The sequence below is a fragment of the Monodelphis domestica genome, chromosome 3, assembly GCF_027887165.1.
Source record: "Monodelphis domestica isolate mMonDom1 chromosome 3, mMonDom1.pri, whole genome shotgun sequence".
NCBI lineage: Eukaryota > Metazoa > Chordata > Mammalia > Didelphimorphia > Didelphidae > Monodelphis > Monodelphis domestica.
Genome location: NC_077229.1, coordinates 19501531 through 19529270, shown reverse-complemented (window position 1 = coordinate 19529270; position 27740 = coordinate 19501531). Strand labels below are relative to the sequence as shown.

Sequence of the window (27740 nt, the reverse complement as noted above, 5' to 3'; positions counted from 1 at the left end):
AATAAGATGATAAAATGGGGCAACATATTGGCTATGGAGAGTAAACAAGTGTGAAGAGTTGAGGATGACACTGAAGATGGCACACCTAAGGAACTGAAAGAATGGTGGGAACTTTGGTGATCCTAAAGGAGTTAGAAAAGGGAAAAATTTAGGGTAAAGAGTTCTGTTTTGAACAGGTCGAGTTACAGGTGTCCATGGCATATCTCAGTCTTAGATGAACAAAAGGTAATCAGTGATTCAGGTCTGTAGCTCAGGATAAAGATTGGGGTTGAATCCATACATATGGAGTCACTTATGGAAGCTATGGGGGTTGATGAGATCAGCCAGGAAGACAATGTAATCCAGTACAACATATTGGGGATGGCCACAATTAGTGGCCCGGATGAAGATCCAGCAAGGAGGGTTTCAAAAAGGTAGATGGAGTACCAGAAGAGGGCAGTATCATAACAGCCTAGAATCATGATGGCCATCCTATGGCATATGTGCCAAAAATGGTACACAGAGCCCTCTCTATGGGCACACACCATTGCCCACCAGAGTTTGTTACTACCTCTGCTGTTCCCTTCCCCCTCTCCACTGTGCCTGACTATTTCTTCACATCATCCTTCCTTCTGCCCAGAAGCCCAATGGGAGTGCTTTCTCCCTCTCCTGTGTAGGGTGGGAATGGGAGGTGGGGTGCACACAGTACCCCATGGGAGGGGGCAGGGCATGGGTACTCAGCCCCTAAAAGATTCACCATCCTTACCTAGAGAAGAGAGAGGGATCGGCAGGGTCAGAGACCACAGAGAGGTAAAAGAGGATGAGATTTGAGGAAGGGCAATTTGGTTTGGTGATGACAGGATCACTAATGGCTTTGGAGGGAACAATGATTGTGGTAAGATGAGGTAAAGATCTCGGCAACAGATTGAGAAAGAGAAGAGACATAGATGGCCTTCTCATGGACTTGGGCCACAAAGAGAGAAGGTGGTTGTCTCAAGGGAGGGCACATTTGTAAGGAGGAGGGAGACAGCCAGTAGACAAGGAGAGTTTAAAGGTCAACAAGAGAGCCGAGGTACTAGTGGGGCCAGAGAAGGACAACTGGAATGATGAGAAAGGAAGGGATCATCAGACAGATCTCAGGACACATAGCCCAGAAAAGGGAAGAGGGAGAAGGAGCATCGTGATTGTCTCCACATAGCTGAAGAGCTCCTCATGGAAAAAGAGGAATTCAATTCATTCTGCTTGACCCTAAAGAATAGAACACGGGATAAATGAAGCTCTAAAGAGGCAGGAAAAATAATGCCCAAGAAAACCTGTCCCAGTTTGGAATGAAGCTTAATGGAAGTAGTTTTCCCTACTGGCAGTCCCAAGTGGAGGCTGGAAGAACATTTATCAGGATGGGTATAGCAGACATTCTTGTTCAGATGTGACTTCTGAGATCCCTTCCAAATCTGAGATTCTGTGGTTTAGAGGGCCTGCCTATGGCCTCCTCTATCTACCCCCTCTCTCCTTGCATCTTAAAGAGGATTCCACTGTAGAGCCTAGAACCAGACATTCCAGAGCAAGTTGGGGACCCAAAGTCCACAGCTGACATAGACTGGAAAGGGGACTCGAGGCAGTTATCATTTTTTCCTTTATTTCCAAAGAGAAAATCAGGGCCAGAAACTCCCCATGAGTATTCCTCCTGCCTCAAAAGAACTTGACTCATACATAGTGTGATAGGGATGTGATTAGGGTTTTGATGTTAAAGGATCACACTACTGCAGATATGAATAACATGGAAATGAGCTTTGAACAATGATACGTGTATAACCCAGTGGAACTGCTTATCGGCTTTGGGAAGGAGGTGGAGGGTATGAATCATGTAACCATGGAAAAATATTCTGAATTAAAATAAAAATAAATAAAAGAAAGAGCCTGACTCGGGGAATAGCAAGACTATAGGTCCACTGGGGGCCTTTCCCAATTCAGCAATCTCCATTGTAGGTGCCCTTTTTCTTTAGCCTCTCTGTCTCACCAAAATAAGTTTTGAGAATCTACACTGTGATGTCCCTGGCACAGATGCTCCCTCCCCCCTTCAGACCACACTCTAACCTCTCCAGGCTTCTCATCTCCTGTCTACATCCACCTTGGGCACTGGAAGCGCTCAATCCATCTGTTGTGCTCTCTCTCTCTCTCTCTCTCTCTCTCTCTATATATATATATATATATATATATGTACATATGTGTGTGTATTTCTCTATCTCTCTCTCTCCATCCCTCCCATGCCTTATGTCCTTGATGGCATCATTGAGGTTAGCTCTCCTATGCAAGTGCCCACTTGTAGCATCATAGCTGAGATTCATCTGAGATTGTAGCTTTTGAAAATCCACAAGTATCATTGGAAGAATATTGAGGTTAAAAAGTAAGGCTTTAATAAACTAAAGTAAAAAAATAACAAAAAAGTAAGGCTTTCACAGCATCCAACAAATTGGGATCATTGAATGGACTGCCTAACAAGATCTCCCCCTGCTCAGTTCTGGCCCAAGTAATTTGTCCAGTTATAGTTCCAAGGGGAACTTGGGACCATGGAGAAAGTAGGAAATTGGGAATCGAAGTACTTATTAGGTTGGAATCCCACTTCTGCTACATGCTACCTACCTGTGGAACTCGCCTGGAAATAGGTTAGATTAAGAGGAACTCTTAAAGGTCCATTAAGCTCTAAAACAGTGGGCCTGTGAAGTTCCTATAACCCTGCCCCAAAAGATATATGATGACTGAGAAATTCACCCATCCATTGGGTGTCACAGTCTGGGTAATGGGCATTCATTACTCATGTTTTCTGGGACAAGGGAGCACAAATAAAGTAGAACACTCTGGTCCTTTATAAGAGGTATTAATTTCTAAGTATCATTACACCTTTTGGATGGTCTTGAATTCCGAGGCCCAAGTGATAGATACTACCTGTGTCTTGGTTCCCTCAGAGGAAGCCTAGAATTTGTGAAAAGGGTTGTTGTTATCAACAGGAAAGTGGACCCCTTGGCTCTGGTATGTTCAGACCCAGAGAAGATTACTTATGTCAGCATTAATTGGAACCAAGTCCAGTTGCAGGATACAACAAACAGCAAGCTGGATCCAGTAGCTACATGTTTGAACTATCCTTGCATTCTGAACAGAGTTCTACAGGCCAATAGAGATGAGCAGTATCAGGGAACATCCCACAAGTACTGGCTCTCCAATCTCAGAAGTGAAACCTTAGATACTAAGCTATGGTGACTCTCCAATATAAAAAGAATGGGAGGGTTGGTTGAACAAAATGGATAAGAGGACAGGCATGTTTTCGTGATGTGAATAGAATGAGGGAATGTGCCTAAAGAGTGACCCAGAGGATCGAGCTCATTGACTTGTGAACATTCCGGGTATGATATTGGAAGATCCCTTTGTCTGTGATGGATGGATGACCTCAGAGATCATCTCAAAGCCCTGGTGGTAGTGACATCATCTTAAAAGTCCATCCAACAGATCCTAGACATCCACTCTAGTAGTGGTACCAGTGAATAATAGAAAGATAATAATGGGTGTAGTCTGCCAACTTTGAACAAAAGAACCAGAGTGGACCAGTCAAGATCAAGATATTCTGGATTAGGTGGATAGTGGTTCCTGGTACTGGCCTTACCAGTGACTGCTCTGAGAAGGGCTTTTATCTGCCTAGCCAGAGTTTATACCCCAAGGCATCAAAGGGGCACTTGCCACTTTCAACTGATGGAGAAAGTAGTTGGGGAGAAAACCACCTACACCTGCAATGTTGGTGTTCCTTGATCACTTCATTGTCTTTGAGAAGATCTAGGAAGAATAGCAGAGGAGACAGGAGAAAGATTGAAGACAGTGGCCTAAAGCATCATTTGAAAAATGCCAGTTGTATAGTACCCCTTCAAGTCTGGTAGCTACATTGCATCTCAATGCAATCTCCATGCAAAGGGCACAATGATAGCCCATAGAAGGATGGATGGGACTCTCACACATGATTCTACTTTGTTTCCAACCATATATATTGAGAGCCAAAGGTACTAGTTTTGTGTTGTTTTTCAGTCATGTTCTACTCTGCATGACCCTATTTAGAGTTTTCTTAGCAAAGACACCAGAGTGGTTTGCCATTTCCTTCTCCAGCTCATTTTACAGATGAGGAAATGAGGCAAACAGGGCTAAGTGACTTCCCCAGGGTCATACAGCTAAAACTGTCTACGGTCAGAGTAGAACTCAGGAAGAGGAATCTTCCTGATTCAAGGCCCAGCACTCTATCCACTGCTTTCCTCCTCTAGTGTCCACCTGCCACTCAGCTCTCACCTGTAACTCCGAGAACCCGTAGCACGTAGCACACACTGGGCCACACCCCAGTAAACTATCTTGGCAGATGGGCTAACCAGGTTGAGGGTAACTCAAAAGCCTGAAACTCTTAGTGAGTCAAGGAGGTGCCTCCGCCAAGCATGTGAAGACTTCCCCCAGTGGATCAGAACAGCTCGTTCCAATGGCCATGTAGGTGGCAGAAACAAGCATGGTGCCACACTTAGAGCTTGGTCAAACATCAAGGACCCCAAGGTCAAACACTGCATCCCAGGCCATCACCAGTCATCTTGACTTTTGTCTTGCCCCCCTGGACGGGGATGTCTAGAAGAAAAAGTGAAGCTGACTTCGTTGTACAACTCTGCCTCATCAAAATCCAGTTTAGGCAAGAGTCAAAAGACATGACATGTGATGTCATTTTGGCCTTCTTTAAATACAAAGGAGAGCAAGCAACCAACTTTTTTCCAGGTCTTTGCTTCTCAAAAAAAAAAATCTACTGCAAATATGTTGGTGTATTGGGGGCCTTTATTTTCACTGTTGATCTCCTTGGGGTAAGTGGCTAGCGGTGGAGTCTCTGAGTCATAGGGTTTGTATACTTGGCTCACTTTCATCCTATAATTCCAGACTTCTTTCCAGAGTGGTTAGTCCAATGCCACACCACCAAGCATGCATGGTTGTTTTAGCATTTCCATGGCCCTTTCAACATGGACTTTTCTCATTTTGGTCAATCTTTGTCTATTTTGAGGTGATAAGTGAAACCTCAGAAAGTGATTTAGATTTTTCTTATTATCCTTCTCTGTTTCTCAGGTGAGTCACCACCCTCCTGCAGCTGCCCACCATGTGTTTTCCAAAAATGGCTGGACCCTGTGGCAGGAAATCACCATCTCCAGCAAGTTCCGGGGCAAATACCTCTCCATCATGCCACTAGGTAAGATCATGTGTTACAGTGAAATAAAGAAACTGAGTAATGACATCCAGACAATGATTTATTTAGCAATGCATGCATATGGTTGCTGAAATAAATTGGGTCCACAGCTCTTGGTAGCCAAGGACCTTGACTATTGATTTCTACACAATTAACATACCACTTAGATGACAAATAGGATGTAGGGGTTGAGACATCTGGTTTCTTATTGATGGAGGGGGTCAGGAGACACTGAAGGGAGAGGGAGAGGAGCAGTTTTGTGGCATTCCTTTAGTCAGGTGACAATTGGGAAGAGGAATAATCTTGTGACTTCTAAAGCAAATGACTTACATGAAGTTGAGACTTGGTTTCACGAAATGGTGGATAAAGGATTATTTTTTTAGCTCGCACATGCCCTGTCAAGGTAACCTCCTGGCCTGCCATGTCTCAGGGACATCGGATTCTCTCGGGTCTTTCAGAGCTATGTCATGGAACCACACCAGTGATGAGTCTAAGGGAAAGAATTTTCATTTTGTGGAATTCATTTCAACAGCTATGCAATAAGCCCCTGCTTGTGTAGTAGGTGCTATGCTAAGGACCAGAGATATAAAAGCAAAAGATTGTTCCTGCCCTCAAGAAACTTATGTTCCATATCTTCTCATTCAAGAAGTAAATACAATGTAATCTAAGGAAGGAGAAAGTAGCAACCAATGGCCCCAGGGGAGGGGGGGGCGGTCAGGAAAGGCTTCATGGATAAGAAAACACCTGAGCTGCCCTTCCAAGAGCCCAGGATTCTGAGAGAGAAAGAAGGGAGAAAAGAGTGTCTTCTAGGACAGAAGAGGGTAGTCTTGGCAAAGACATGTCAGTAGAAAATAGAAGGCTAAATTTTATAGATGGGGAGGAGGTCAGTTTAGCTTAAAAGTAGGGTATGTAAAGAAGTGATGGGAGATGAATGTGGACAAGTCAATTACAGCTCCATAGGCAGTCGGAGGAGTCCAGAAGCAATAGGGAGCCACTCGATGTTTGAGCAGGGGAGTAGCAGGCCAGATTTGTACTGGAGGAAGATCAGTTTGGCAACAGCTGTGTGGAGAAAGGGTTGGAGAGAGGAGAGTCTGAAACAAGGGATGTTCAGTGGAGACTCTAATATTAGTCCAGGCTTGGAGTGGTAAGGGCCTGAACCAGGATAGTAGTAGTCTTTTTTAATACAGAAGCAGAGCTGGACAAGGTGTGTCAGCCGATCAGATCTAGGATAGAGGGAGGCATCCAGGAGGACTCCCAGGAGCAAACCTGGATGGCCAGAGGGAAAGGAAGAGTTAGAGGGAAAGATAATGACTGTTTAGATATTTTAAGTTTCCAGTGTTTGTGGATGGAAACGATGGTTTATTATGTGGCCTTGGAAGTCAGAAGAGAAGTAAGACTATTACGTAGATTGGGGAGGGAGCTACAAAAGAAATCATTGAGTTTGGGAGTTTACCAATCACCAAGAGAAGGCACAGTGTCATAAGAGAAGGCCTAGGACAGAACTTTGTAGAACACCCCCGGTTAGAGAGTAAGACACGGATCAATAATCTGGGCACTAACACCAGATGGGACTTTAGAATACAGAGCAGAGAATGTCAAAGTAGGAAAAGACCATAGAGCACAAAATCATCAGAATGTCAGAGCTAGAAGGAACCTCTTAGAATCATTAACTATTAGGCCCAGAGCCAGCTTAGAGCAAGAACTAAGGCTAGACCACCCAGGTCATTCAACTCCAAGGCAACTTCCCCCTTCACAACCGCCTCTCCCACCCACCCCAGCTGCCCTTCTCTAAATATTCCCAAGAAGTATGGGAACGAGAAGGGCCCTGGGAGACCATGTAGGCCAGCGTTAGTGAACCTGTTAGAGATCGTGTGTCCAAACTGCACCCTCAAGCCGCCTTGAACCCCCTGCATTGCCCCAGACAGCAGAAGAAAGAAGTGCTCCCATTGGACAACTGGACAAAGGGAGGGGGTGGATGAGCATTGTCCTTGGGTGTGTAGAGGAGGAGAGGGGATTACCCCCCCCAGCATGCTCTGGCACGCATGCCATGAGTTTGACAACATGGATCTAGGCCAATGTTATCTGTAGACCCTAGAACTGGAAGGTGACTCACCACAAAGTCATGACAGAACTGGACCGTGATCCTGGGTGAGCTTCCCAGGTCATTCACTCAAAGGGATCTTCCAGGGACTTTCTAATAAAGGACCATTTCCAAGGAATGTTTCACTGCCTCCAACAAAGGTATCTTGGCCATGTTCTGCCATTCTCCACCTCCCCAAAGAGTCTCAAATTTCCTTCACAAGTGAATGTTCCTCTCAAGAAGCCAAACTCCATTGACTTAGGAAGGAATTTTTCCTTAGAACTAAATATCTGTTTTTAAACTCAGAGTTCACCTGGGAATGCTCTGTATCTATGAGCTTCCTCTGGCCTTCCTCACCCTCCCTGGGGGCCCCTGTACTCCACAAGCCTTGGAGTTCCCTCTGCAGCTCTCACTAGTTTCATTGCAGGTCAGCTTGCCCACTTCCTCTCTCCCCATCCTCACTCCATTCTGGCCTTATAGGTGGCCACGCAAAAGAATCATAAACTATTCAAGCTAGAAGGGGACCTGGGCGAGCATTGAGGCACAGGGTAGTCAGACTGAGAGCTGGAAAGGGCTTTGGAAGTTGTCTAGTCCAGCCTCTGCTCCAGCTCCTGCCATTTTCAGAAGAAAATGAGTCCCAGAGGAGGGAAAAGTCAACAAATCAAGTCAAGAAACATAATAGTAAAGTGGGTGCAGGCAATATGTTAGTAAGACAAAAAGGAAGGAAAGGAGAAACCCTGCCCTCAAGGGGCTGCCAGTCTAATGGAGAAACAGGCCAACAACCACATACAAGCAAGTTCTGTTCAGGATAAATAGGCAATGATGACCAGAAGGCTCTGGAATGAAGAGGCTTCCTGTAGAAGTGGGGATGTTAGGCCTTAAAGAAGGCCTGGGAGGTCAGAAAGCAGAGAAGAAGAGAAGGACAACCAGGGGGGGAATGCCTGCCTAATGTCCAGTATCATGCAGGTAGTAAGTAGCAAAGCCTAGGATGGGAACTCAGCCTCTGTGAGACTTCCAAATTGTAAAGAAGAGAAAACCAGGGCCCAGAGAAAGGAAAAGATGGTCCCAGCTTGACAGTGTTTGTAGCAGAACCTGAGCTTGAAACAGTTCTCTTTTTTAAAATTTTGTTCATTTTTACCAATTACATGTAATAAATTTCCACACGAGTTTTTCTAAGTTCTTTGACTAAACCTATCTCCCACCTTTCCTTCTTTCTCTTCCCTTTTCCAGTGTTGGCAGGCAGTTCAATCTGGGTTATACATCTTTTTTTGTTTTTTCATGCAAAACATTTCTATCTTGTTCATTTTTGTAAGTGAGCAATCTTAAAGAACCCAAATCCCCAAATGTAAACCCAAATAAACAATTGAAAAAGCATATGCTTTCATCTGCATTCTGACTCCACCAGTTCTTTCTCTGGAGGTGGATAGCATTCTTTGTCATAAGTCCCTCAGAGTTACCCTGGATCAGTGCCAGTAATAGCGAAGTCTATCACAGTTGATCATTCCACAATATTGCTGTTACTGCGTACAATATTTTCCTGATTATGTTGAAGCAATTCTCTTGATGCCTATTTCTGGAGATTTCTGCACATTGTGCCTTCTTCCTCCCTTCCCTGTGAAAACATATTTTGTTCCTTTTCCAGTCTAATGAGTTCGTCTTCTAGAATCCCCTCAGCATTCGTGTTAATTCAATAGAAGGTACAGAAAGAAAGTCAATGCTAATTATATCTCCATTCTAATTAAAAGGATTCCTCAGGCTTTGGGCCTATGGGCCTCATGTGCATCAGACAGAGGACTATAAATTCCGTACTATCCCATCCAAGATTCAGTGATTCTTATGGACAAAACATGGGTCTTGGAGGCACCAGAAATGAGTTTGAATCCTAACTCTTGGGGAACAGTCTGACTAACTTGACATCCCTAGGCCTTGGCTCCCTCAGCATGAAATGTGCATAGAAATAATGGCTTTATTTTGTTTTATTGCTTTTTGAAGTTTTCATGGAATCGTTTGCTTCTACTTGCCCAGTTCTCATTTTTAAGAAATTGTATTTTGCAATGATATTTCATTCCTTTTTCCATTTTTCCAAACTCCTTTTTAAGGAATTCTTTTTTCAGTAAATTTTTGTGCCTCTTATTTTTAGCCAGTTCTTTTTTTGTTTTTGTTTCTGAGCTGATGCCTCCTTCGATATTTTTGTACTTCTTTTTTCTCTGAAGCTTTGCTTGTCTCTATTTTCATGACTGCCTTCTGAGTTTGTATCTTGGTCTTCCCTGCCACTGCCACCATAGTAGCTTGTAAGGATCAAGTTCATTTTTGGTTGTTTGCACATTGTTCCAGCCAATTTCTTGACTTTGAATTTTATGTTAAATCTGGGCTCTGCTCACTTTGGGGTAGGGAGGCACCGTGCCAAGCCCAAAGGCTTTTTAAAAGTGCTGCTGTTTTCAGAGCTAGTTTTGGGGGTCTGCAAGTTTGGGGTACTTCCAAGGTGTGGCCATTGCTCTCCTAGTCTTCATACTGGTCCGTACCCAGGAAGGGCCCCTGCTCCCCTGCAAGGCCTAGTAATCCTCTTGGCCCTGGGACTGTGACCAGGGCCCCTGCTCCCTTTGACCAATCACAAGCACTCCCCTGCATCCTACAGCTGTGACCAGGACCCTTGCTTCTTGTCACCACAAGCTCTTGTGCACCTCTCTGCCCTGAAGCTGTAACCCAAAATTCCATATGGACAATAGAATTGCCAAAACAGTGACAACTGTACTTGGTGTTAGAAGAGGATCTAATCCCTTTCTGACCACTTGTCTGGCCTCCTTACTGTCTTTTGACTGAGAGCTCCTGAAGCTGCTATTGTTCTCTCATGACTGCCTCCAAGACCCATTGCTGGTGCTCCTGCCATGCTCCAGGCTTGCACCCACCCAAGTCTTATAACCTCTCCTGTGTACTTCCTAGGTTGTCTTTGACTGGAAAAAACGTCTCCCTCTGATCTTTTGTTGGCTCTGCTGCTCCAAAATTTGATTTGAGAAGTTATTTAAAGTTGTTTTGCGGGGAATGTTGGGAAAATTCAGCTGGATCCTGACTTGTACTCAATCATCTTGTCTCTGTCTGATGGTAGTGATTCTCACCATCGCTGTACCTCCAATGCTGTGGCCTCGCTGACCAAGCCACTGACTTTGGGAGTCCATTGAGCACCGTGATATTCCTGTCTCATTCCTGAGCAAGATGATCATGATCTTTGTTCTCATGCCCTTTCTTTGGGGCTTTGAGAAGCTCCCCCTCTTATCTCTGGCACCATCACGTGGGAACCTCTGAGGAGGCAGCAAAGAACAAGTTGTACTATGGGCTGGACCACGAGCCTGAGAGAGGGTGAGAGCATTAACTCAGAAGCGTGGCGGATCGATGAGCCTAGTGCACCTGAACCCTTGGGCTGAAAACCTCTGTCATCTCCAACATCTCTTCCACATTCCTCCCAGCCAGTCAGGTGCCAAGAATTTCTTGGGGTGTTTGTGTCCCATGGCCACCACTCTGACATCATGGACTGTTCTTGGCTCTCAGAGACCAGAGTGGCCTGCTAGCTGATCTCTTTCCTTCCACTTCCACCTGTACATGCTAGTCCTCCCCTAACCAGGACCCACACCATATGAAAATCCAATTGGGAAATAGGTGACAAAATAAACAAAAATACAGCGGACCCCATGTTACTTTGTGGCTTTCTTAAGTCATCACAAGACACCGCAGGGATCAGTGGCCCCAGTTCCATTTGTGTTGACACTCCTACGTTGTACCATGCTGGCTCTTAATTCACTCCCCTTTCCAAATCCCTTTAATGGCTCCCTAGTACCCACAGGACAAAATCCATCCCCCTTTCCCCTGGGCCCAGTCCTACCTTCTCACCTCTCCCCCTTGCACACTTCTACTGTTCCAGACAAATTGGCCTCCTCCTTCTCCCTAAAATGACCCCTGCTGATTTCCATTTCCCACCTGTACCCTCCTCTGTTCTACTCATCTGTCTCCAAAGGTTCTGCTCAAGGCCTTGTTCCCTATAAAGCCTTAACCTTCCAACCCACAGCAAGCATAGCATCACCGAGGCCTAACCTCCCACCCAGTACAGGAATCTCCTCCTAACCCCTTTCTGGTAGCTCCAGCCTCTGTTCTACACCTTCAGTGTCCAGCAGCAGATCCCCTTCTCCCCAGGCCCCCAGACATAATGCAGTTGTTCTAGATGTAGACCTGAAAGGGCATTGCTTGGCCTCATTCATTCCTTAGAATCTGAACTGTCGGAGCCCGGGCAGAGAGAACTTGGAGGTCACCTAAGCCAAGTCTCATTGCCTTCCTGATTACCTTAAGTTTATAGTGCTCTCTATTGTTTTTAAATCATTTTGGAATTTCTGTTGATATCTTTTGGGTTTTTTTACATGATCTTGATCTTCCTTGCTCCCCTGAACAGACAGTCTTTCCTCATAACAAATAAGAAGGGAGAAAAATTACATTTCAGCCATATCTACCAAGATACCAGCCAAATTTGAGTGTTCATTCAGTATTCCTGCACAGATATTCCTTCTGCCCTCTTCTCCAGGGTCAACCTTGGGCACGAGAAGAATACAGCCTGCCTTCTCAGTGTTTTATTGTTGGCCTTAACAAAGCATTTTCAGTAGAATATCTTATTTGACACTTACAACACACAGGAATACTGATAGCAGCTCCTTTTGAGGCGGCAAACAATTGGACACTGAGGGAATGCCCACTCGTTGAGGAATGGTCAAACAAGTAAGGAAATGTAAGGCTGTGGTGGAGTGCCATCAGACTGTGAGAGATGATGGAGGGGGAAGGCCTGTCTGATCTGATGCAGAATGAGGTGGGCAGAGCCCAGAGGACAGTAACCTGGAAAGACTCTCGAACTTCAGCAATAGAGCACGGCTCTCCCCTTCCAGCACCGAGGGCACCTGCGTTTCTTGGACTTAGCCAATGGAGAAATCTGTTTTGTACAATCACACATTATAAGAATTTTGTTTGTTTTTCAGTGGGAATGAGGTGGGAGAGAAAGAAAATCTCTTTTTTTGGTTACTGGAAAAAAATTAGTTTGGCTCCCACCCCTACCATCTGAGGTAGTTAGAACTGGGAGTTTGATCCCCATTTTACAGATGAAGAAGCCAAGGCTTAGAGAGAGGTAAGGTAAGTGGGAGAGCCAGATCTGCCGGTGCATGTGGCCTTCTCACAGGGCCCATTTGGGGCTATCTGCGGCTGCCACTTGGGTAATCCATGACTTCTCAGCCTTTTCTTTCCTCTTAGGTGCCATTCACCTAGAATTCCAGGCCAGCGGGAATCACTACATCTGGCGGAAAAGCACCTCTACTGTGCACAATATCATCGTGGGCAAGCTCTGGATTGATCAGGTCAGGGGGCCTCCCCACACTGCCCTCTCTCCTCCTTGGGACAACCAAAAAAGCTGTTGTTTTCGGATCCCTAGGGAAAGGCCCTAGCAGGGACCGGAGCCCCAAAGGCCTCTAGAACCATGGGACAAGGGCCTGACTCCCTGGGGGGGCTCCCTCAAAGAGCAGGCTCCAGGGCCTCGGCGATAGGTCCTCTGAGGGGGAGAGCAGGGAAGGACCTTAGGAATGTGGGAGGTCAGCCCAGAGCGGAGCCAAGGTGAAAGCTAGAAGAGGACTTGAGACCCACTCAGAACCCCTCGCATGAGGGAGCTAGAGCTAGAAAGGCCCTTGAAGACAGTCAGCCCAGACCCCTCATTTCCCAGAGGAAGAAAATGAGGCCCACGGTTGCAGAGGCAGGACTAAGAGGCTTCCCATCTATGAAATCCAGGGAAGTCCCTGCTCTGTCGCAGCCCTGAGGTACAGAGCGTGTTGTTTCCCGACATCTGCGCTTCCCCCAGAAGGGGGGAATAGCCCAGCTCCACCCACACCACCTCCAGGAAGCCGCCTGGCTGGACGAGGTCCAGGCTTTGCCAGGCCAGTGGCCTAAAGGCTGCATGCTCAGAGGGCCACCCTGGGGGGAAGCAGCCCCTTAAGGACTGGGAGCATCCGTGCGGACCTCCCTTCTCTTCTCTGCGGGCCATACTTGTCCCTGGGCTCCAGGGACATGGAAGCTTTCTTGGTTGGGCAGACTTCTCTGGCCGTTCTCTCCGCTCTCCTCCCTTCTTCGTCCTCATCCTGCAGCCCTTTCGTGGCCCTCGTTCACCCCCTTCTCTGAGTTCTCTCCGTTTGAGCGTGAGGTCGCCCAGGTGGGAACGTGGTTTTGCCCGGGCTTGGCCCGTGGCAAGCACTTCATGTGGCTCTTCTCGTGGATTTGGGGGGAGGACTGGCCACCCCCTCCTCCCCCAGCCTTCAGAGCCAGGGATAGGAGGAGGGCCCCCAGCGGGGGGCTGACGGCATCCTCTGCTCTGTTCTTTAGACTGGAGACATAGAGATAATTAACCATAAGACCAAGGATAAGTGTCTACTGAAGTTTACGCCCTACAGCTACTTCTCAAAAGACTACACCCGGAAGGTAGGCCTGCTGGGCCCAGACCCAAGGGCGGGCCAGCCTGCCTCTTCCTCCCAAGGTTGCTGCAGTTTTGGAGCCCAGAAGGGGGTGGGGGGGAGGGGCTGTGTCGATATCTCAGTATAGCTCCCCCCTTGAAAAGAGGAGGAAGATGAGGTTCAGAGTAAAGTGGCCTTCCCTGGGTTGGAGGAATAAAACCAGGTCAAGTGCCTCCGCTCTGGATTAAAAACATACAAAACTGCGTCCAGAAACAACCAGTTCAGCCCTTTTCCATAAGGACAAAGAACTTGAGGTTGGGGGGGTGGGGGGCTCAGTCAGTGGTGAGCCTCGGGGTGCAGCCAGCCGGCAGGGCCCCCCCAGCTCTCCTCGGCTGGGCCGTGGGCCTCCACCCCAGTGACGGGCCCCTCCGTGCTCCAGGTGACCGGTGTGGTGACAGACAGCAAAGAGAAGGCCCACTACGTGCTGTCAGGCTCCTGGGATGAGAAGATGGAGTGCTCCAAGATCGTTCAGAGCAGCCACAGCAGCCCCAGCACCGAGGGCAAGCAGAAGATGGTCTACCAGACCCTGCCGGCCAGGCTCCTGTGGAAGAAGTACCCGCTGCCGTGAGTGAGCCCCGCCGGCTCTGCCAAGACCCTGGGATCCCGTCCGGCCCCTTGGGAGGCCTGCCACAGCCTCGGCCCTTCCTGGAATCCCTGAGTCCCCCCCGAGCCTCCCATTTTCCTCTTGGCCGGGCCGGCCCGTGCCCAGGTTTCCTTCCCAGATCCTCTCCTCCTGTGAGCTCCTCTTGGCCGGGCCGGCCCGTGGGAGAGCAGGGTCCTCTCGTGCCAGCCCTGCCGCGGGCTCCCGAGCCATGGGACGGAGACCATTTCTACAAGGGGAGGGCTTGGAGGCGTGGGACTGCGCAGAAGGGCCCGGACAGCGAGGGGGACGGGCCACCCCGGGAGGAGCTCCTGTGCCCCGGCCGCTCTTTCAACTGGGGGTTGGCGGGTGGCCGGGGGCTGGTGGCCCCCCAGCCTGACCCCCCTCCCGTGGCCCCGTCACAGGGAGAACGCCGAGAACATGTATTTCTTCTCGTCGCTGGCCTTGATCCTGAACGAGCCGGAAGAAGGTGTGGCGCCCACCGACAGCAGGTGGAGGCCTGACCAGCGCCTCATGGAGAACGGCCAGTGGGACGAGGCCAACTCCGAGAAGCAGCGGCTGGAGGAGAAGCAGAGAGCCATCCGCCGCAAGCGCATAGAGGCCGGCGCCCAGGAGTCCCCGGAAGAAGGTGAGCCCAGAGACAAGGGCAGAGGGCGGCGCTTGGAGCAGGGGGCCGGGCAGGGCGGCTGGGCCAGAAGCTGAGTCTTGAGGGTGGAGGAAAGTGAGCTTCTGGGAAGGCAGGGTGGGAGCTGGGCCCCCTCCCCAGGCCCTGTGAAGATCCCAGCCTGGAGCCTGAGCTGAGGGAGAATCCCTGGGAGCCCAGATTTGTGGCCCTCCCCTTCCGTTGCCGTGGGGAGCCCCCCAACCTGGGAAGCGGCGGTGTGGAGCTCTGCTGCTCCGGCCCCTGTTGGAGAGCGGAGAGAGGGCCGGGCGGGGGGCCCCCAGGTTCCGGCCCACAGGCACACCTTCTCCGTGGCCCCCACAGGGAAGGACATAGACCCACACGTTCCCCTGTGGTTCGAGAAGAAGCTGGATCCCTACACCGGGGAGGAGGCCTATGTGTACAAGGGAAACTACTGGGAAGCCAAGGAGAAGCAGGACTGGTCCATGTGCCCCGACATCTTCTGAGCAGCGCTTCGAGGCCAGCCGCGGGCCGCCTGCCCGCCTGCCCCTCAGCGCCCACCAGCCTGGGCAGCAGGGCGAGGAAATGGGCAACCCAACCCTACACGCAAAACGCAAATACAACCCACGAGCAGACCAGGGATTCAAACGTATTTTTTTATGCACTAATGAAAATCGCATATTGAAGCTCCCGTCCTTTTCCCCTCTTCTTCCTTTATTTTGCTGATAGTGACTTTTTTCTTTTGTGGAAGTAGGTAGTTACTAAGTAAGTCTGGGGAGGACAGGCCGAGTCTGTCTCTTTGGTGGCTGTGTGTATGTTCTGTCCTCCCCGGCTGCCTGAAGCCCGGCGTCTAAGCCTCCAGAGACACTCGGGAGAAAGGTGGGGAGGGAAGCCGGGCACCCTGGGTCACGGCGGGCCTCCCTCCAGCTGCGAAGGGCCCCGCCGCCCCTGAGCTGGTCCCCGTGGCCGTGGCCCCCAGGGGCTCAGGGCTGAGGAGGAGCCTGGGTGGCAGCCTCCACCCCCCCTTACCCCCCCCCCCGAGGTCCTCTCACTCAGGGCTCTCTAGAAACCTTTTTTGAACTTTGGTTTGTTTGTTTGATTTTTAAACTGTTGATCTCAATTTCTTTCCAGCTGTGATGTTTAGTAAACGTTTTTAGTCCAGCACTTAACAGACAGTCTTTCCAAGTGTCCTTTCTTGCCCCAGAAGTGTCCAGACCAAGAGATTCCTGAAAGCCCTTAGCGAGCGTGGGCTCTGCTGCCTTGCCAGAGCCCGGAGTCCGTGTCCGAGTTCTCCCGAGGAAGCTCCTGGTCTCTCAGACGGCCCCCAGCACTTCTGAAGCTGCTCGTCTCTGGTGCTCCCCCAGACACCTCCCGGCAGAAGCGGCTGCCCCGCGACTGTGTCTAAGCCGAGCCAGGGCCTCTCCTCCAGCTCCACCGAGAGAGAGCCAAAGGTGCTGCTTTGGACGGCTCAGGAGAGCTGACCGGGTCTCGCCTCGGTGGGCCCCTCAAGGGAGAAGCTCCTCAACGGCGGCCACTCGAACAGCCACAAGCGTGAACCATGGCTTCCCCGAGACCCTCGCGGCTGGCGGCCCACCAGCATGGCTTGGAGTCTCCCAGGACCCCCAGGAGAAAAAGGTCCCTCCAAAGTCGTAAGAGCACCAAGAGGAGCCGTCAGAGCCTGGGCCAGAAAGGCCCCTGGCATTGCCCTGGCAGGCGTCGCTAGTGCCCTGCATCTGAGCCCAGGCCCCGCTCTGACCAGATAACTAGAGGGCACAGATTGGCAGGGCTCGGCCCCTTCCCTCCCAGCCTGCACTGGGCCAGCTCCCTGTTCATCAGAGGCAGCTGGGGATGGGGGCATCTAGTCCAGACGCAGCAGAGACCCAGGGCAGGGCACCCAGCTGCATAGACTGCAAGATAGGGATTGAACTTGTCTCCCACTTCGAAACCCAGCCTTCTCTGCACCCTCCCGGCCGCGCAGTCCCCCTCTCGCTGAAGCCCTTGTCCTAGAGTCCGTCTGGAGAGAGGCTTCAGGAGGCTGGCTGCGCGCCTGCTTCCCCTCTGACCAGGCACCCTTGGCTCCCACGGAGAGGCCTGACCATTGTGCCAGGAGCGTGTGCGGCCCTGACATGGAAACCGGAGGGCCTGGCTGCTCTCTTTATAGGGCTGCCTCCATTTCTCTGTCTGTAGGATGAGGGGGAGGCCTCCTCAGACCTATAGCATGCTGTCTGGCCAGACACACACCCTCAAAGCCAGGAAGCCCCGGGTCCGAGTCCCAGCCCTCCCCCAAGACCCAGAATTGCAGAGAAGGTACCGCCTTCACTGGAGGAGGGAGTTTCCTCCCTCAGAAGTCCCTTAGACGGATGCTATCACAGGTCCGTCCTCTAAAAACCAGGACCCAGAAGAATGGAGCCCTGGGGCTGCTATCTAGGCTGAGGGGCCCTCCCTGCCTCGCCACACCTTGGATGGCCTCTGGAGCCCCCAGAACTATGGACTGGTGCTTCTGGCCTCTCTGGAGAACCGGCCTTCCCAGCCTCCTGAGCAAGGTCTCCGCCATGGGAAGGGGGTTCCTCCTCCAGACCAGTGATGGGTAGGGTAGGGCTGGCACGAGGGCCGCCTTTCCCTCTCCAGTGCAGGTGGTCACGTCCCGATCAGCGAGCCTTCTCAGGTGCCCGCCAAGGTGCGTAGCCAAGGCTGCCCGCGTCCTCCTCCTCCATCTGCCCTTCTGCCCTCCAACTGGAGCAGCTGCCGCAAAGAGCAATAAGGAGCTCGCTCCAAGAGAGCCGGGAGAGCAGCAAAGGGCCCGCGAGGGCGGCAGGCAGGCTGCAGAGCCCGCCAGGGGTCCCTGTGCCTGCGCACGGAGCAAGCAAATGCCTTGCCTCGCCTTCTCCGGCCGGCTCATGGCTGGGACGAATGAGGCCAAGCGCGGGGTGAGGCCTGGAATCTTGTGTTTGTCGGCTTCTCATTTCTACACATCCACGTAGAACCTGTCTGTACGGATGCATTTATATTTGACCTACCTAGAGACATAGAGAACTATTTTGCTTAGATTTCTACAGTAATGGAAACATGATGGTGACAGCTGGCCCTGTCTGAGTTTGGTGATACAATAAACGTTCTGCTGCGTTTCTTTCTGTCATTCAGGGAGGTTCATCTGGTCAGCCAGGAAGGCAGGGGTCCGCGGGCTGGGGACGAGGAGTCCCGGCTTCCAAAGCCTCAACTCGGTGTCCGCCAAGATGGCGGCCCCTTTCTGTTCCCGGGCTTCCCCAGAGGGTAGTGTGACGCCATCATTCCACAGCCCGACTCCCTCTGGATTTAGTCCCAGAATGCAGCAGGCCTGGTGCCTTCCGCCCCACTGGGCAAAAAGGAATTTGAGGGCCTGTTTCTTCCCTGTTTTTGTTTAAATACTGGCTCTCTCCCTTCCCCCACCACCCTAACTGTTCTTGGATCACTTTTGAGCCTAAAAAGAGGGGTTTTTTTCCCACTCTAAGATTTCTTTGGTTTTATGAAAAACAGCTGAAAACCCTCAAGTCTCCACTGCTCTTCCCTCTCCTACCCTTCCCTGGGCTGAAGACAAGGCACCCCCTTGCAGCCTCAGAGACTACAGAGCTTCCCGTCTCTAAGAGGCCTTCCATGCCCTGCCATATTCCAGAAGCCAGAAAGAGAGGAGAGAAGCCTCTCTACAAAGTGCCCTGAAGGGGCCTCGTGTTCTTCAAAAAGGCCATCTGCTCCCTCAGACACAAAGTCAGCAAACAATGTGGATATCCTCCCCCAAAAGAGGGCCAGAAATGGGCCCTGCCCCCTAAGAGCTCATCTCCCCGACACTAGATGTATGACCCTGGGCCACTCACTTCACCCTGTTTGCCTCCATTTCCTCATCTACCAAATGAGCTGGGGAAGGAAATGGCAAATCATTCCAGTATCTCTGCCAGGAAAACCCCAAATAGGGTTTCAGAGTTGGACAGAACAATAACATCGTAGGCAGGTGAACAAGCACTTTGCCTGGAGTAAAATGGAAAAGACAATCAGGACTAGAACCCAGATCCTAGGTTCTGCTCATTTTGCAAGTGTTCTAGAGCTCCTCACTGGATCTCGGAAGCCTTCCCCCTGTCTTCTGAGGTGGCTCCAATTGTTACAAAGTCCGTGGTACCAAACCTAAATCTGCCTTCTCTGCCATACCCACTGCCCCAAAGCTCTACCCTCTGGAACCAAGCACAGCGAATGTGTCCTCTCGTCTCCACTAACAGCCATTGGCTGACCTTCCCCCCTTCTCATTCTAGAGTTCCTCCTGGGAACATGGGCTCTTCCAGGCCATCTTCCACTAGGCTGCTGGAGCGATTTTTCCAAGTGTCTTTGCAATCACATTGCCCCCTCTCCTACTCATTCAACTCCATTGGCTCCTTACCTCCGCCAGGATCAAAGACAGGACCCTCTGGCATCAGTACATTGGGCACGGTATGTCTGGTGATCAGACCTTCCGAAGCCAGCCTTTCCAGGCTTCTCAAACCCTTTTCCAGACTCTTCCATTCAGGCACGCCTGTGCCTCCAACACACCACTCCATCCCCTGGCTGGCCGTTGCCCCGAGGCCTAGAAGGCTCTCTCTTCTCATCCCCTTTCGGCTTCACTAGTTTCTTCTGAATCCCAACTAACAGGAAGCCTTTCCCAACCCTTGGATTCTAGTGCCTTTGCTGATTATTTCCTATTAGTACAACTTGTTTGCTGCGAGAAGCTTAAAAGAAACGGGATGCACAAATTTGGAGAGTTCTCCATTGCAAAAGTTGACACACCTGGCCTGTGGTAGAACCTTCCGAGCTTGTGTTAGTCTGATCACCAGACACGCCGTGCCCAATGTACTGATGCCATTTTGGTCTTCATAAAAGGACAACCAAGGAACTTGGAGTCGTTTCCATGATGGCACCCTCATTAGACTGGGAGCTCTTGGAAGGTGCAATGCCTGGCACACAGTGGGTGCTTAATAAATATTTTAATGACTCACTGAATATATGGTGCTACCCCACACCTGGAATAAGTCATCCAATCCAGGTCTGTCTTTTTTCTAAATATCCCTTAACTTCTGTCTTAGAATGCATATTTAGTATCTGTTCCAAGGCAGAAGAGCAGTAAAAGGGTAGGCAATAAGAGTCAAGTGACTTGCCCAGGGTCATGCAGCTAATTAGTGTCTGAAGCTAGCCCTGACACCAGGCCTGGCAGCCACCTACTTTCCCCTCCAGTCCATTTTTTCCAATTTTCTTTCTTGAATTAGGACTCTTCTTTCTTCATTGCATTTCCTTCTCTGATATCTAGTTTAGATAACCTAAGCATTCTTCTTCTCTTTCCCACATCCTTTTTCATTTAAAGCCATTTCTATTAAGTTTGCAAGACACTTCTTTTTCCCCGGAAGTGATCTGTGGATTCTTTCAGTTGGCATATTTTTTCTTTGTTCAAAAGTTCCATTCTGCTAATGAGTTCTGTCATACCATAAATTCTGCTCTCCCAATTCTTATTCCTTTTTTAAGTTATCCAAGAACATCCTGCTTATGGTTCTACACTTTCTTGGGAATCTGTGGTTTCCTCTGACCCTCTTTCTCTGTCCATCTCTGCCTTTCTCTTCTCTATATGGATTCCTTTTCCTTTCTCTTGTGACACTTATTCACAGGGGCCTGGACCCTTTTACCTGAACTGGAGGCCAAATTTCCTTCTGCTTTTAATATCTTCCCTATAGGTTTATCTGCCTATGCTCTAGGTCTTTAACAGTGTTTCCTTCCTCCTGAGAGCTTAGATAATTTTCATCTCTTTCCTTAGTTGGCCCTATTGTTTTTGCTCACTCCTTCCTCCTATGGTGACAATTCATAGTTCACCAGCCTCAGTCTCTGCCCCAAATGACTTCTTAGGGGACAAAAATGGCCCCAGATAGAGTCTGGGTTCATTTTTTAAAATTTATTTATTTAGAATATTTTCCATGGTTACGTGATTCATGATTTTTCTCACCCCTCTTCCCTCCCTGCTTCCGGAGCTGACAAGCAGTTCCACTGGGTTATACATGTATCATTGTTCAAAACCTATTTCCATGTTGTTCATATTTACAATAGAATGATTTTTTAAATTAAAAAACCTCCAATCTCATCCCCATTGAACCACGTGATTGATCATATGTTTTTCTTCTGTGTTTCTACTCCCACAGTTCTTTCTCTGGATGTAGATAGTGTTCGTTCTCCTAAGTCCCTCAGAATTTTCCTGGGTCATTGCATTGCTGCTAGTAGCAAAGTCAGTTATATTCAATCGTGCTACAATGTATCTGTCTCTGTGTACTCAGTTCTCCTGGTTCTGCTCCTTTTGCTCTGTATCAGTTCCTGGAGGTTTCCAGTTCACGTGGAATTCCTCCAGTTCTTTGTTCCTTTTAGCACAATAATATTCCATCACCATCAGATACCACAATTTGTTCAGCCATTTCCCAATTGAAAAGGCATCTCCTCATTTTCCAATTTTTTTGCCACTATATAAAGTGTAGCTATAAATATTTTTGTGCAAACATTTTTCTTTATCTCTTTGGGGTACAAACCAAGCAGTGGTATGGCTAGATCAAAGGGCAAGCAGTCGTTTAAAGCCCCTTTGAGCATAATTCCAAATTGGCCTCCAGAATGGTTGGATCAATTCACAACTCAACTAGCAGTGCATTAGTGTCCCAGTTTTGCCACATCCCCTCCAACATTTATCACTTTCCTTTGTTACCATATTGGCCAGTCCACTAGGTATAAGGTAGTACTTCAGCATTGTTTTGATATGCATTTCTCTAATCAGAAGGGATTTAGAACACTTTTTCATGTGATTATTGATCATTTTTATTTCTTCATCTGAACATTGCCTATTCATATCCCTTGACCATTTGTCAATTGGGGAATAGCTTGGTTTTTTTTTGTTTTGTTTTTTTGTAAATTTGACTTAGTTCCTTATATATTTAGGAAATTAAACCTTTGTCAGAGTTTTATTATAAAAATTGTTCCCCAGTTTGTTGCTTTCCTTCTAATTTTGGTTGCATTGGTTTTATTTGTACAAATCCTTTTTAATTTAATGTAATCAAAATCATTCATTTTACATTTTATAATGTTCTCTATCTCTTGCTTAGTCTTAAATTCCTTTCCCACAGATCTGACAGGTATGCTATTATATGTTCACCTGACTTATTCATTATTTCATTTCCTATATTTTAAGTCATTTACCCATTTTTTAATTTATCTTGGGATAGGGTGTCAGATGTTGATCCAAACCTGATTTTTCCCACACTTTTCCAATTTTCCCAGCAATTTTTGTCAAATAGTGAGTTCTTGTCCCAAAAGCTGGGATCTTGGGTTGATTGAACACTAGCTTGCTGAGTTCATTTATGCCTAGTCTGTCCCTTTGATCCACCCTTCTGTCTCTTAGCCAGTACCATATTGTTTTGATGACCATAACTTTATAGTACAATTTTAAGATCTTTACTGCTAGGCCACTATCCTTCACTTTTTTTTTTCATTAGTTCCCTTGACAGTCTTGATCTTTTGTTCTTCCAGATAAAAATTCTATTAAAAAAGTTTCTTGGTAGTTTGATAGGTATGATACTGAATAAGTAAATTAATTTGGGTAGGATTGGCATTTTTATTATGTTAGCTCTTCCTTCTCATGAACAATTAATGGTTTTCCAATTATTTAGCTCTAGTTTTAATTGTGTGAAAAGTGTTTTGTAGTTGTGTTCATATAATTTGTTTGTCTTAGCAGATAGATTCCTAAATATTTTATATTGTCTAGAATGATTTAAGTAGTTTCTCTTTCTAACTCTTGCTGCTGAGTTTTGTTGGAAATATATAGAAATGCTGATGATTTATTTGTGTTTATTTCGTATCCTGCAACTTTGCTAAATTTGTTAATTTCCACTAGCTTTTTAGTTGGTTTTCTAGGATTCTTTAAATATATCATCATATCATCTGCAAAGAGTGATAGGTTAGTGTCTCTCATTGCCTGTCTTAATTCCTTCAATTTCTTTTCTTCTCTAATTGCTACCATTAGTGTTTCTAGTACAAAATTAAGTAACAGAAGTGATAATGAGCATCCTTGCTATAAGGGTGAAAAAGGGGTTTTTATACAAAGGTTTAGACTGGATTATTCAAGAGTAGGGTCACCAGGAACTTAATTCCAAAGAGATTTTATTTACAATTTATTTACAAAATATAGAAAAAGTGAAGTAAGAAATCCGAGAGAGGATAGGGTAAGATATCTAGCCAAAGCACTAAGTATTTTGCTCCGACCCCTGATTCAACCCAGGCAGGGGAGTTTAGTCCTTAGCCAGAGGAGCCCTGGCTTTGAGCCAAGGACCTGGGGATGCAGGGAGCCTCTCTCAAGAGGAGAGCTCTCCTGAGGCTAGTCTCTTCAGAAAATCCAGAAAAGGAGTCAGCTCTTTTCACTCACCACATGTCAGTCCAAAGGGAGAGACTCAAGAACACCAGGAAAGGTCTCAGGTCCAGTCAGCAGATTCTTCACCAACCTCCAATTCAAACTCAAAATTCCAGAAGAAGCCAAAGTCCCCATAGGAAGTTGTAACTCCCTTTTAAAGACACTTTCTTTTGTATCACTTCCTGTGCCTTCCTCCACTTTCATGTCTACCAATTATAGTTGAAGCTTTGCTTAGGACTGCCCAGGGGACAGTCAGTTTGATTCTGATTCATCACCCACTATCTCACACATGGGTCACAGACCTCCCCCACTCAAGTGTGAATGGGGTGCTTACACTTTGGGTGATTAAATTTTAAAAATGGGCAGGGGAGTTAATTTAATCTTCACAATAAGGTGAGAGATTTAATTTAATCTTCACATTGCTTCATTCCTGATCTTAGTGGGAAGGCTTCTAACTTATCCCCATTGCAGATGATACTTGCTGATGGTTTCAATAAACACTGTTTATTATTTTGAGGAAGGGTCCAGCTATTCCTATACTTTCTAGTGTTTTCAAAAGGAATGGGTTATATTTTGTCAAAGGCTTTTTCTGCATCTATTGAGATAATCATGTGATTTCTGTTGGTTTAGTTGTTGATATGGTCAATTATGTGGATGGTTTTCCTAATATTAAACCTTCCTTGCATTCCTGGTATAAATCCCACCTGGTCATAGTGAATGATCCTTGTGATAACTTGCTCTGTAGTCTTTTTGCTAGCATTTTATTTAATATTTTTACCTCTATCTTCAACGTCTTTGGTTTTCTTTGTTTTTGGTCCACCTGGCTTTAAAATCAGTGCCATTTTGGTATCGTAAAAAGAATTTGGTAAGATTCCTTCTTTGCTTATTTTGTCAGATAGTTTGTGTAGTATTGGGATTTAATTTAAATTTAATTAATAAGTTATTTAAATGTTTGATAAAATTCACTTATGAATCCATCTGGCCCTGGGAATTTTTTTTAGGAAGTTCCCTGATAGCTTGTTCAGTTTATTTTTCTGAGATGGGATTGTTTAAGTATTCTATTTCATCTTTTCTTAATCCAGGTAATTTATATTTTTGTAATTACTCACCTATATCACCTAGATTGTCATATTTATTGCCATATAATTGGGCAAAATAGCTCTTAATAATTACCCTAATTTCCTCTTCATTAGAGGTGAGATCACCCTTTTCATCTTTAATACTATTAATTTGATTCTTTTCTTCCTTTTTTCTTAATCAGTACTTTTATCTATTTTGTTTTTTTTTTCAAAGTATCAGCTCCTAGTCTTATTAGTTCAATAGTTCTTTTATTTTTAATTTTTTTAACTTTTTCCTTGATTTTTAGGATTTCCAATTTAGTTTTTATCTGGGAACTTTTAATCTGTTCTCTTTCTAGCTTTTTAAGTTGCAAGCCCAATTCATTGCTCTCCTCCCTCTCTTAGGGATATAGGCACTTAGGGATATAAATATTCCCAAGTACTGCTTTGGCTATATCCCATAGATTTTGATTTGTTGTTTCCTCATTGTCATTCACTTCAATGACATAAGTAATTGTTTCTATGATTTGTTCTTTGATCCACAAGTTTTGAAGAATTAGAATATTAAGTTTCCAATTAATTTTAAGTTTGCCTCTCCATGAGCACTTATGATTTTTATTGCATTATGATCTGAAAAAATTGAATTTATTATTCTGCTTTTCTAAATTTGTTTGCAATGTTTTTACGTCCTAGTACATGGTAAATCTTTGTATATATACCGTGTGCTGCTGCAAAGAAAGTATATTCCTTCGTATCCCTTTTCAATTTTTTCCAAATATGTATTAGCTCCTTCCTTCTTATTTTTTACTTTGATTTATTTAGTTCTGATAAGGTACGGTTGAGGTCTTCCACTAATATGCTTTTACTATCTATTTCCTCCTTAAGCTCTTTTACTTTCTCCTTTAAAAATCTGGATGCAATACCATTTGGTGCATATATATTGAGTACCGATATTCATTATTTATACTGCCTTTTATCAAGATGTAATTTCCTTCCTTGTCTCTTTTAATCAAATCTATTTTTGCTTTAGCTTTGTCTAAAATCATGATTTCTACTCCTGCCTTCTTTGTCTCAGTTGAAGCGCAAGAGATTCTGCTCCAGCCTCTTGCCTTTAATAATAATAGAACTTGGGGAACTTATCTATCATTTGGGGAACTAAGGACAGGGAAGTATGATTGGCTTTACTATGGCTAAGGGAACTGAGACAGTCAAGACAGGATTATCAAGGAGAGTCTGATGCTTTACAATGGCTACAAAAGGAAAGAGTTCAGCCAAGGGCTGGCCTACCTGGGAAGAGGTTTTTAATACAATGGGAGAAACTTAGATCTACTAGTCCCACTTAAACTGGGACCATTAAGTACTTTAAGGTCTATTGTTCAGTATAAAATGGGTAAGTCTGGGATTTCCCTCACAAGTTCTCAGGGGACTGGGGCAGACTTGGGGCCCCTAAAAAACCCAGTTGACAAATCTGACTTTTCTTCCCTCTCTGAGCCAATTCCAATGAGAGTATGGTTTAAGTATTACCTGTTGCCAATCTCTTTCTCCCTTCCTTTGTATTGGTCTTCTCTGTTCCTCACTGTAAATATTAAAATTTAGGGGAGATGGGGAGCCTGAGGCATCTGAGGCAGGTAGAAATTAGTTTCTCTCTGCAAGGAGTATTATAATTTTTAGAGGTTTATTAAAGTTAAGGATTAAAAGAAAATACAGGATAAGAAAAAACACGTGTCTAGGCCAGAGGCCTAGACCTCACCTACATTATGGAAAGAGCCGTGTCTGCTCCAAAACCGAAGTCCAAAAAGAGCCAAGCCCTTTCAAAAGCCTTTGAATCAACTTAAATACCTTCTCGATCTCGGCCCAGGTGAGATTACAAGGCATTCTGGGGAAGTGGAGCAAAGGCTCATGGGGATTGTAGTCCTGTATTCGAGTCTATTTTTTACATCACCCACTATGATGCTTCTGTATATGATCAATATTTTACCCCATTTTACCTCTTTTCCCATTTCCCTTCATATTATATCCTCTTTTTTCATCCCTTGTTTTTTTTAAACTCCTTGCCCTCCATCTTGGAGTCACTGCTGTGTATTGGCTCCAAGGCAGAAAGAAGAGTGTTAAGGGGTAGGCAATGGGGGTTAAGTGACTTGCCCAGGGTCACACAGCTGGGAAGTGTCTGAGGCCAGATTTGAACCTAGGACCTCCCATCTCTAGGCCTGACTCTCAATCCACTGAGCTACCCAGCGGCCCCCTGCTTTTTATATTTTTGACATATCATCCTAAACAGTTTACCACTGCACCCTCTAAGTATTTTTAAGAGTAAGATATCTTTCCAAATAGGATTATATGCCATTTGACTTAATTGAAGCCCTTAAATTTATTCTCTTTCTTATTTACCATTTTATGTTTCTCTTGAATTCTGTATTTGGGCATCAAATTTTCTGTTTAGATCTGGTCTTTTTTTTTTCTTCAGGAATGCTTAGAAATCTTCTATTTTATTAAATAACCATACTTTCCCCTGAAAGAATATAGTCAGTTTTTCTGGGTACTTGATTCTTGGTTGTAAACCCAGCTCCCTTGCCTTCCAGAATATCATATTCCATGCCTTCCGGTCCCTCAGTGTGGATGTTGCCAGATCCTGTGTAATCCTAATTGGGATTCCATAATAGCTAAACTGTTTCTTTTTAGCAGTTTGTAGTATCTTCTCCTTGGTCTGTCATTCTCAGTCACCGAGAGACTACCACTACTGGAGGGGGTTGGGTTAGAATTTCCTATAGAATGATGCCTAGGCTTTTTTTTGGTCATTATCTTCAGATAGTCCAATAATTTTTAAATTGTCTCTCCTGGATCTATTTTCCAGGCCGGTTGTTTTCTCAGTGAGGTGTCTCATATTATCTAACTTTTTTAAAAATTCTTTTGATTTTGATTTACTATGTCGATGTCTTATAAAGTCATTAGCTTCTAATTGCCCAATTTTAATTTTTAAAGCTTAATTTCCTCCATGACCTTTTGATTCTCCTTTTCCTTTTGGTTCATTCTTCCTTTCAAGTCATTCTCCCAATTTTTTTGCATCATTTCCCAGCTGATCAATTCTAGATTTCAATGCCTGTGCCTCTGTTTCCAGATGACATATTTTGCTTTTTAGGCTACTATTTTCCTTTTGCCATTTTTCTTCAAACTGTCTTATTTGATTTTTAAATTCCTTTTTGAGCTCTTCCATA

The 27740-nt window shown here is 46.3% G+C and overlaps 1 protein-coding gene across 9 annotated transcripts in view; it reads left to right on the top strand.

The window, feature by feature from the left end:
- OSBP2 (oxysterol binding protein 2) overlaps positions 1 to 18184 on the top strand; it is a 384108-nt gene extending 365924 nt beyond the window's left edge. For all 9 annotated transcript variants that reach the window (XM_056821479.1, XM_056821478.1, XM_056821484.1 and 6 more), the window contains 6 exons: positions 5107 to 5227; positions 12582 to 12685; positions 13698 to 13793; positions 14205 to 14389; positions 14831 to 15054; positions 15412 to 18184. In XM_056821479.1, coding sequence (XP_056677457.1) covers positions 5107 to 5227; positions 12582 to 12685; positions 13698 to 13793; positions 14205 to 14389; positions 14831 to 15054; positions 15412 to 15554 — 873 coding nt within the window. In that variant the 3' untranslated portion in view covers positions 15555 to 18184. The remainder of the gene's footprint in view (positions 1 to 5106; positions 5228 to 12581; positions 12686 to 13697; positions 13794 to 14204; positions 14390 to 14830; positions 15055 to 15411) is intronic.
- Positions 18185 to 27740: the final 9556 nt, after the last annotated feature.